At 39.7% G+C, this 11,864-nt stretch overlaps 1 protein-coding gene across 1 annotated transcript in view; it reads right to left on the bottom strand.

The window, feature by feature from the left end:
- Positions 1-696: 696 nt before the first annotated feature.
- The window catches only part of LOC122808562 (cytochrome P450 2F2-like), a 1,017,871-nt gene continuing 1,006,703 nt past the window's right edge, over positions 697-11,864 (bottom strand). Inside the window, exon 10 of the mRNA XM_044079518.1 lies at positions 697-1,141. Within this exon, the coding sequence (XP_043935453.1) occupies positions 960-1,141 (182 nt within the window). The 3' untranslated portion in view covers positions 697-959. The remainder of the gene's footprint in view (positions 1,142-11,864) is intronic.

The raw sequence follows: 11,864 nt of genomic DNA, 5'->3' as shown, positions 1-11,864 counted from the left end.
AAATCATATATTAATCATATTTCTGTGAATATCTCAAGAAAGGAGGATCCCACAGTAATGGTTAAGGTATCATTTTAAAGCTGACATTCATATTAACAAATTCAATTCAAATTGTATGGATCTGCATGGTACACTGACTAAGATATTGTGCTTTGCTTTCCCAAAAAGGTAAAAAATATGCACAATATCAGCCTTCCTTGCCAGATATTTAATAATGACTTTGATATGCACTATCAACATTTACACTGTTGGAAAGCTCAGTGTCTGCTGAACAACTTTCGCGTTTACATTTTTAGTCTAGCTCTTATAGTTAAAGAGTTATGAACATTTGTTTTCTGTATGGTATTACAAATGGATTTTCTGAAAATGAGCTCAGACTGCACTGTTGTTCCTATGGTGGAATTAAGCAGGCAGCTTTTCCTGAGCTGCTCCGGAGTGAATGAGTTAAACTGGTGGGATAGGTGAATTCCACCTGTGTATCCAAATGTCCATTTACTTCTATATCTTCTTTGCCCTTTCCTGGACATGAAGGACTTTTATGAATAAAAAGTAGAAATCACATATATACAATAAAATACAGTTGAAGTGATGACTAGTGTAAGGTGTGTAAGGTAGAGCACTATTTGGGAGCATAAGACATAGTTAAACAAGGCAGTTATTGTCATTACTGATTAAACCATGCTTGGGTGGGATTTGTTTTTCATATTCTAAGCAACAGCTGTAGTTCTGAGGTTGAAATTGGTGATGATATACAAATACAGAAATGCATTATATTTTCTTATGAAGTTAAGGCAAAACTTATACATAAATAAAGAAAATACACAACTTAAATGTGATGAGTTATACAGATATGAAGAAAGCATAAAACATATGTGACAACATTTAGCTGAACATCACAGTCTCTTAATATCAGTTTCAGCCTTTAGTATGTTGTTTTTTTGTTTCTGAACTGGGTCAGGTTAGTCTCTCTTTCTCATTCGTACTTCAAAGGGGCGTGGTGTGTTCACAGTCCCAAACACTGGTGTGAGGTCTGGTGCAGTGCTACTGTCAGGCCAGATGAACTCAAAGTTCTTCAGCAGAGTAACGAAGAAGAAGAAGAGCTCCACCCAAGCCAGATTCTCACCTAGGCATACTCTTAAACCTTCAAGGAAAAAATAATGAGTTAAAAATGAACAGCTCAAACCACCAACACAGAAGAAATAAAATGGTTGCTAAACATACTGAGCTCTGGGTAAGGTTCATACTTCAAATGTACCTGAGACTTGTATAAACTTGTATTTCTGAACATTTTTGAATGCATAATGTACATAGATATGGAACCCTGTAATTTTACTGAAAAAATTGTGTTTAAGAATAATATACATAAACATGAAAATAAGTTGTGTACAAACTGATCTGTTTTTAATGAACAACAGCAAAAAAATACATGTGTGTGTGTGTGTGTGTGCGTGCGTGCGTGCGTGCGTGTGTGTGTGTGTGTGTGTGTGTGTGTGTGTGAATGAGTGTAAGAATGTCTTTAGTTCAGTCATCCTAATGCTACTGCAACTCTGTTATCCTATGACCACCTAGTAATATTTAAAACCAAATGAAACTCCTCACACCACTTTTTCAGCCACTAATAACTCACAAAGTAAAATGACTGCATGATGTTCAAAGCAACCATAGTTTTATTAAGTACAATTAAAACTGACTTAGCACTTTCACCCACTATGCTAAGGCATCTTCAGAGTCAAACTCAAATGACTTCCTATATATTGACTAAATACATACATCATTTCCTGTCTGTTCTGCTTTGAAAACAATTTTTCTTTAAAAATCAATGTTAAAACATTCCACATAACATAATTTATTTTTTTCTTAAAAACATGAAACATTTGGGAACTTGTCAGCCAGGATGCAACTACAGCAATTGTGCTGATGACAATATATATTTTAAATATTTTTTGCTCTATGTTTTAAAATACATGCTATTGAGATGTTGTTATTAATCCCTGGTTTATTCTTGGCATTCAAACGTATTTGCCATTCTGTTTCTTTTATTTGCAAATCTAAATCTGGGTCACCACCCCTTCCTTCAATGAATACTCTATCCAACACAAAAAAATCTAAACTTTTTGAAGTTAATACATTCATTGCTGTGCTGCACTACTCAGCTTCTGTTTCTTAATGTCCCTGTTATACTCTGCTGTCCTCTCTCTCAAACGTCTTGTGGTCTTGCCCACATAAAAGGCTGGGCATAAGACACATGTAGCCACATAAAGCACAAATTTTGTGTTGTATTGTACATTTCTGTCAGATGTTATAATTTCCACATAGGGACTATCACTGATAATCCTACATGATCTGCATGCATCTCATTTGTGCATTTTTGAGCTGTATGCTACACTCGCTCTTTCTTTATTTTTTCCAACATTTATTTTAAATTTTTTCCTCTACTGTATGCTATTTTTGGTCCCTTACCTAGTTTTTCTTTTAAGTCATTGTCAAAAATTTCTTCCCATAATGAACATATTTTGTCCTTAATAGTGGTGCATCTTGATTGTATTGTATTACCATAACATCATGACCAAGTTTTCCTTCTTGTGTGGTATTGCCTCCATTATTGCCTCCCCTCAAAATGGAAACAAACCTAGTAGCCCTATTTTTGTTACCTCCTTTTGCATTGACAATAACAAATGAATAGGCTACATCCCAATTATGGTTGCCATTGCTTCATTAAATTTCCTGTTATCAACAGCCTTGAAAGTCTAACACTTTTCTGCTGGTGATAAGGGTGACAACTATCAAAGTGGAGAAGCATATTTATGTATGTCTTCTCTCTAAAAATGTTGGAGGACAGCTCACCAGTATTAACATCTTTGCACAATAATATGTAGAAAAAAATCCATTTCATGCCTATGCACCCTGTAAAAGTCCTGTGGTTGGATTTATATAGTCAATATATTCAATAACCTCTTCATAATTTCCCTTCCATAGAATAAGTACGTCATCCAAAAACCTATGATATGTTAACATCTTGGACATAGAGTGGGATGAGAACACATATCTTTTTTCCCATTCTATTAATACCAGGTTGGCAAACACCAGTGCACATTTTGCCCCCATTGCCACACCTGAAGGCTGCCTGAAATACTCTCCTTCAAACCACAGAAAATTGTTTTTTAATACTGTTTCCATTAAATCTACCAACAGATTCACTCTGAACTGCTGCAAAACACCATCCTGTGCTAAGCAATCCAAATAAAACTCTAAACCTATTTCATGTGGTATTACTGAAAATAGGTTGATCACATCAACAGTAACAAGCAAATAATCTTGATCAAGATTTGCCATTATCAGCAATTCTAAACAGTGCCATGAATCTCTTAACACATGAGTGCTCGTATTCAAAACTGGTTTTGAATAATAATCAATGAAAACTGCTAGGGGTTCTGTTTTTGAGCCCTTAGCTGCCACTATCGACCTGAATGGGGTGGGGGGTATCTGATTCTTGTGTATCTTAGGTATCTCAAATATCGATGGAATAATGGGATTTTCTATCCTAAGATACTTGAATTCAGTAGCTGTTATAGAACCTTGACACTAAGCATCAAACAACAACATATCAATTTTAGCATGCACTCGGTTCACTTCATTTATTGATGCTCTTTCATAAGTGTTTTCATCATTTAAGGAGAGGGGGTACCCTATTCATTTGTTATTGTCAACACGAAAGGAGGTGAAAAGAATAGGGCTACTAGGTTTGTTCCCATTTTGAAAGGAGCCAATAGTAAAGCCAATACCACACAAGAAGGAAAACTTGGTCATTATTTTATGGTAATGCAATACAACCAAGATGCAACACTATTAAGGGCAAAAATGTGTTCACTATTGGAAGAAATTTTTGACAATGACTTAAAAGAAAAACTAGGTAAGGGGACCAAAAATAGTATATAGTAGAGTAACAAATATAAAAGAAATGGAGAAAAATAAAGAAAGAGCAAGTGTAGAATACAGATCAAAAATGCACAAATGTGGTGCATGCAGATCATGTAGGTTTATCAGTGATGGTACCTATGTGGAAATTATAACATCTGACAGAAATGTACAATGCCCTCCTGTATGTAATTGTAACACAAAATTTGTAGTTTATGTGGCTATGTGTGTCTCATACCAAGCTTTTTATGTGGGCAAGACCACAAGACGTTTGAGAGAGAGATAGCAGAGCATAACAGGGACATTAAGAAACAGAACCTGACCTGAGTAGTGCCCTGTATATGCACAGCAATGAATGTATTAACTTCAAAAAGTTTATATTGTATGTATGTATTCATTGAAGGAAAGGGTGGTGACCTGGATTTAGATTTACAAATAAAAGAAACAGAATGACAATTATGTTTTTTTTGCTCAAATGATTTTTATTTTGTTGAAGTAACACGATAATTTAATACATTCATAACATTCAATAACTATTTACAGTATTTACATTCAGCCTGACAAAAATGATTCAGATAAAACATTTGTAGTTAAATAAGTTAATATATAAACTATGATAGGAAGAGTTTGGTTCCATCTGTAGGGTATCAATCAAATTCAAAACTTTCCTGTATGGACTATTAACCAATGGCTTAGGAAAAGTTCTTAACTCTTTAGTTCTTTTCTCATTTAGTATGCATTTTGTCATTGATAATAGAAATTCCTCCATTGTGGGTGCTACATTAGAGTTCCATCTTCTAGTAATACATTTTCTGGCTATTGCTAACATTGTCCACAACAAATACAGGTCATCATTCTTCATATTATTACTATTAACAACATTCAATAAAATTAAAGATTTGTCAAAACAAATATATCAGTATAGATAGCTTGAAGAAATTTGTTAATCTCATTCCAATATGGTTTAATATTAGTACAGTCATAAAAAAATATGAGATCAGTCAGCATTAGTGGACAGATGACATCTCCAACATACATTGCTGTTTGAAGGGTTCATTTTTGAGAGTTTCTCAGGTGTCAAAAATGATCTGTGTAGAAATTTCCAGTGAAAAACCCTCCAGAATTGTGAGTAAGAAGTTAGTTTAACTGAAAATAAAATGCTTGTTTTATCTTCCATTGATAATGATACTTGAAACCTTTTAGTTAGGTATTGCCAGTAAGTATCTTTAGGAGCTGTCTTATAGATAATTAAAGTCTTATATAGATATGATAATTCATTCTTAACACTGATATTATTATGTAGAATTCCAAAAATCCAGTTTATAATTTTTGGTACGGTTTTGAAGGATAAGTTATGTTTTATTCTACACAGATCCTTAGTGTATGCTGTGACATTCTGAAGAACCAAACAGTCATTAGGGGATAGGCCATAGGTTGACAATATACTTTGTGTGTTCAAAGCTTGTTGGTTTTCAATACATTGCAACCAACAAAATAGGTTATTATTTTCTCATAAACCAAAAATCTCTCTATCCCCCGGATTCACAAAAGCTTGCATGGAGTGCAAGGAGAGCATAGGAGCTCAAGCTGGCAATATGTTTGCAGTCCGATCCAGGAACAGCTGGCAGGGGCGTGCATGAGAGCTGCTAAAGCTAGTCTTGCACGGACAGTGTCATGGTATGCAAATTACCTCATTTGCTGGTGAAAGCCATAAAAATGAGGTAAATTTGTGATCCAGGAAACACTAACTGTCCGTGGGAGATTAGTGTTACCTGCAGAAATGTACTCCATTGGTAATGGAGTACATTTCTGCAAATAGCTAAATGGAGCTATGACAGCTCCAAATAAAGGATGCATACAGTTGAAGGAGCATGCCAATGGCCAAATATAAGGCAATTGGCATTGCAAAATGTTTAAAAACATAAAAAAATTAACTCCCCCCGATCTCTGATGTTTAAGTGTAGCGCAGCACTGAGCAAATGTGCGGCGCTTTAAAAAACAAGAAAATAATTTAAAAAAAGCCACAAATAGGCATTTTCACTAAAAAGCTTATTCTGCCATGCAGGTGAATGGCAGGCTGAAGACAACATGGCTGCTAACTAGTGGTTGCTAATGTGGGGAAGCTCAGTGTGAGAGATGTAACCATGCATTACTAGGCAATCCTATTCAAATGTGGATAAGGATAGTGAATCCCAATTTTTCCCAGCATGTGAAGCATGTCCCAAGAGTGTAAGATTAGGAGTAGGTGAGTAGAAGACTAGAATATAGGTGACATCATGGGGGTGTGTGTCAGACAGACTGTAATCTAATTGGAGAACAGTGGCTCGTATTTGCCCTGAGTTGCTCAGGATTGCAAAGAGACGTGTCTACAGTTGTCCTATTTGAAAACCTCAAACCCAAGGTGCACACTGTTGAAAGATAGGAAACTCCTTGCAAACATGCACACAGCGTGTGCATGCATGTGCACGTGTGTATGCGCGACTTTGCGCGGCGCCGCCCCGGGTGGAAACAGAAAGGCAAAATGAAGGAAAAGAAGTAGTAAGAAGTTAACCAAGGAGAACTAGCAGAGCTGCCAGGTGAAATATATCAGAATCAGTCAATTACACAGGCAGAAGACTAGCCCAGCCCAGCACTTTAAACTCTGCAAACACTATTCCCCCCTGTTTTTTCTCAAGAACTCTGCAACACTGCAGTATACAAAGAGGGAAAGCTTAAAAAGCTTAAGTCAGACAAAATGTTAGGGGCTGCTCTTGCTATCATAAACCAACATGTGCAAGGTGCTGATGGTGGTGATGTTGTGAATGCTGCTGAGCAACCCACAGTGAGGAGACGGAGAAGAGTGTACAAACCCAGGGTAACCTACCAGGGGCTACGTGAGCTGGAGATAGTGGAGCGCTATAGGGTGGACATGGGCCTCATACAGCAAATTGTTGAGCTGTGCCAGCCATTCCTCACACACAGAACCAACAGAGGGGAACCCTTCCCAGTGGATACCAAGGTATGTGTTGGCCTAAGAATACTAGCTACAGGTACCTTCCAAAGACCAACTGGTGATATGATGGAGATTTCACAGGCACCAGCATCCAGGGTACTCCACCAGTTCCTGGATGACATGTCGGTGACCACATATATTTCCACAATTCCCATGAGGCACTGGCCAGCAATATGCGTCTTTTCCACCAAATAGCAGAATACCCTGAGGTAGTGGGTGTAATAGACCGCATGCATATATGCATCAAAGCACCACCCAGTGAGTGGGGTATGGTCTATATCAACCACAAGGGCTTCACCTCCATCAACTGCCAGTTTGTGTGCGATGCCCAGGGCATAATAATGAATGTGTGCACTGGATGCCCTGGAAGCTATCATGATTCCCACATTTGGCATCTGACCCAGCTGTACCACTTATTTTCCAATGGGGACATTCCCTACGGTCACCTAGTAGGGGATGCTAGATACGCACTGGAGCCATGGCTAATGACACCCATCAGAAATGCACACACACCTGAGCAAGAACTCCATAATGAGACACACGCACAAACAAGAATCATAACTCAGCGTGTGTTTGGGATGCTCAAGTCACGGTTCCGGTGCCTGTACACATCTGGTGGAGCCTTGCAGTACTCACCAACTACATGTACCCAAATTGTTATAGTATGTGCCATGCTACACAATATGATCCTGCAGAAACAGCTGCAGCAGGAACAGCATGGGGCAGGGCCAAACAACCCCTCCCTCCATTGCCAAGGCCAGTACAGGCACAGTGTGACTCGGATGATGAATAACCTGAGCCTGCCCCAGTAGGCAGAAGGAGGCATGCCCAATATGCCCTGGCCTTGGCAAAGAGGCGACGCGTAGCACATACACTGACTCAGTAGGAACCCTGGAAAGGACACCTCTCTCGGAATACCTAAATTGACACTACCTGTTTTCAAACATGTATAGGGAGTGTACTATGTGCATCTGACATAGGCAGCCCTGCAGCACCACTCTCAATACTGGCACAGACACAACGTAAGTCACTTACACATACCAGTTGCGGGGCTCACATACCTAACAGTCACAGCCAGCAGGACAGTTGTAGACAAACGCAAACACAAAAAAATTCTGTATCATGCCCTCTGAAGAGGCCTATGACCCCCCAGGCCTATGCAGACAGATAACAGCAGGCCAGGCAGTGTGATGTGAGTTGGGTAGGCTATGAAGTCACAAACTAATATGCATGTAATTGGAAGCTAAGGTCTGTAGTACAGTGGTATGCCTCAAGCCAGTATGATATGCAACAGTACAGACTGAAATGGAGTACCTGATATAGCAGTGCAGGCCTAGCAAATGTGTATAAATGTCAGGTGTACCCCTCATCCTATGTACACCCACAGTAACAATCAGGTGTGCCCCCCAGGTAGAAATGTACAAATAATAGCTGTCCCCCCTGTATGTAGAAATGTTGATAAATCTATGCAAATTGACTCATGGAAGCCCTGCAGGCACAGAGTGCTTCCTGTCGATGTACAACACAAAGGTGAGCCCTGAAGTAAAAACCAGCTTGATTTTTCACACACATACAGTATATATGCCCATAGTGGGCATGCTCACACACTTAAACAAATTTAGCAAATTTCAGTCAACAACATACTGAAAGGTCATACTGGGCATGCTCACACACTTAAACAAACAAAGCAAATGTCAGTCAACAACATACTGAACGGTCATACTGAGCATGCTCACACACTTAGGCCATGTCTGAGTACAGCAGTGGGCCACACATATCTGGCAGTTGCAGTTCTTACTCCAGACACATGTCACTATTCACCAATCCTGCCTTGCGCACACAGTGATATGAAAATAGACCCATATAATATATTGGACCCCTGTCATAATCAAACTATGTAATACAAGTACTTAAGTTGTTCAAAGAAAGTTAAAATCCAAAGAAGATCAATAAATCTCCGATCAGTCAAGAAACAATGAGCACTCCTAACATTATCCAATCCAAGCTCTGCCAAAATTATTGCCAAAGATTCCATAGAGAACCATGAAGCTTTCTTTAGCTGTATCATAAATATCAATGTAAACTCATATATGTTCTGAGTCAGTGTAAAGTGTAAATGAATACATGTACATGAATAACATTGCCAACATCTTGTCAGACAGGTTCATACATATTTACCCCCTCTCACTGACAAAAGGCCCTATTATCATACCTAGAGATTGTGAAAACCCAGAAATCAAATATACAATGGTTAAACAGCTCTATTCAAACCTAAAAACACGCCATCTATGGGATGACATGATGTCCCTGGCTGTGTCATATGTGAACTCCAAAACAAACAGACCCTGCACCTGAACATTCTGTTGAGACTCACCCTCTGTACAGGATATGAAACTGTTGAATGGGTTACAGCAATGTCTGGCACACTCCACAAGTGTTGGTGCACAACAGACCATGGGAACTATTGTCTTATAAGCCTAATAAGCTTGATCTGCAAGGCCATGGAGTCCATCATTATGGAACTCATAAACAGCGCTATTGGGAGCCTACAAACACCCAACCCTACCCATTTTGGTTTGGTCAGGGGCAGATCATGGTCCCTAAACCTGTTATCCAGTTTTCAAGGCAGTTACCCAGGCCATACATCAATGGCATGAGCTCCACACGGCCTACATAGACCTTGAAAAGCCCTTTACCAACATCCCACACACGCCGTATCCACAAAATCAACAACCTATACATAAACACATATGTCATCTGATGGATTGTCAACTGGGATACAGATAGATCCCACAAGGTAAGAATTGTGGTCTCCCTGTTGGACTGTAAGCTGGTAACAACTGCTGTCCTCCATGGCTCAGTCCTGGGACCCCTCCTGTCTGGTGTATACTTTTCAGAAGTACAGTCAAACACACGAGGGCTATGGTTAGCAACGCTTGTGGATGACTGCAAAAATGTTGCCATAATTGATGTTTGGGACAACAGAGACATCCTTAAAAAGGGTCTCAGTCAGACAGATGTGGTGTCAAAATTATGGCCTTGAGCTACAGTCATACAAATACCACATAGGTGCCAACACACCTAAATATGGAGGTAATAATAAGGGATCTATGGACACACGTGGATAGTCATCTCTACTTTCAGAAACACATTCACAAAGTGGTTAGAAAATCATGCTATGTGTCCCCACAAATTGCCAAAGTCTTTGCATGTAGGTCAAATGAGGTTCCCTCTACTCATCAGTCATTAGACCTATCAGAGAGTACCATGACACACTTGCGATGAATCTGACTAGGCACCTTCAGCAGCTGGAAAGACCACTGAAGTACCTCAACAAAAGATTACTGGCCTCAAACAGTTGCCCCGTGCAACAAGACTGAAGTAAATCAATCTGTACTCTGTTGCATACCGTCTACTCAGGCGATCTCTGCCCAACATACAGGTCCATGTCCAATGCAGAACTGTTGTACATGCTCTATCTGAAGTAAACCGAAGCTCACTGTGCCACATGCTCTAGGGATATAATCATCACAACAATAAATAGAACATGTTGGAGGGATACATTACTAACTCACAGACTTTCCTTGCTTTGGAACAGGCTCGCAACCTACATTAATCTGAGTCCCTCACTGACACTCTTCCAGAGGAGCCTTGATCAGTGTATGTGAAACTGAACTGTCACACCATGGATCACTTCATCAGCTCTACTACACAGAGGCATAGGTAACTAACCCCAGGTGTGGTGATAGCTGCACACTCTGGCCATAGTAATATATGCCTTCAGGCAGATAGCCTATTACCTATCTATGTACCTATATATGTAGGGGGAACACAGTATAATAAGCGAAAGATGGATGGGCAGAGATGTGTGTAAGAGTGTGACCATGACAAGGAACCATCCAAGACTGTCCCACCCAGCACACATCCCAATGGCACAAAAGACATGAGGTGCACATCTCACCCACTGTACATAATAGCCACGAGTATCTGTAAGCATTACAGTGTATGTGGTGCATGTGCCTGCTGTACATGACTGTACAATGAAGTACACATCTACTATCTGTAGACATATACCTGTCACATAGATTCATAGGTATGTAGTAGACTATCTTCACAAGGCATATATTAGCCTAGGCAAGTTGTGCAGCTTTCACCACCCCATTGGTTAGTCTCCTAAGTCCTAGTTCTAATAGTTAGTACCCTAAGCCCCTTTCTAGTGGGGCTGCTGATGTGATCCCTGGTGTGAATTGTCTGTTTCCCATCGACTCATCAAGGTTCTTATTGAAGAGTGTCAGTAAGGGGCTCTGTCTTATGTACATTGGGACTCTGTTCCACAGTAAGGCAAGTCTCTGTGATGGTACTCTATCCCACCAGCATGTTGTATTCATTGTTGTGATGAGGTTCATATCCCTGGAGTGTGTAGTGTGACTCAGTTTTGTTTTCCTTAGATGGAGCATGTTCAACAGTTATGTGTTGGACATGGCTCTGTATGTTAGGCAGTGTTTGCCTCTGAGTAGGCGGTATGCAACAGAGAACAAATTTAGTTTTTCCAGTTGTGTTGTATAACACAACTGTCTGAGGCCAGTAATCCTCTTGGTGAGGTACCTCTGTGGTCTCTCCAGCTGCTGGATATGCCTAGTCAAGTACATACAAATTGTACTCAATGATGGGTCTGATGACTTAAGAATAGAGGGCCACCACTAACTCTTTTGATCTTGATGCAAACCCTTTGTTGATTAGGTGGGCCACATAGGATTTCCTAACCACTTTGGCAACATGGTTGTCAAAGGAAAGATGACTATCTACTTGTGTCCCCAGATCCCTTATTACCTCGTCAGTTTTTTTACGTGGTAACACCTATGTGGTAGTTTGTGGGTACTTTGTTTTCCCCAAAGGGGATTACTATGCATTCTTTCACATTGAGCTTGAGGCCATGATTCTGACACCACACATCTGT

The sequence above is a fragment of the Protopterus annectens genome, chromosome 8.part0 (assembly GCF_019279795.1).
Source record: "Protopterus annectens isolate FY-2018-M chromosome 8.part0, PAN1.0, whole genome shotgun sequence".
NCBI classification, from domain to species: Eukaryota; Metazoa; Chordata; order Ceratodontiformes; family Protopteridae; genus Protopterus; species Protopterus annectens.
The sequence above is the reverse complement of the archived record's forward strand: the minus strand, read 5'-3'. Positions and strand labels throughout refer to the sequence as shown.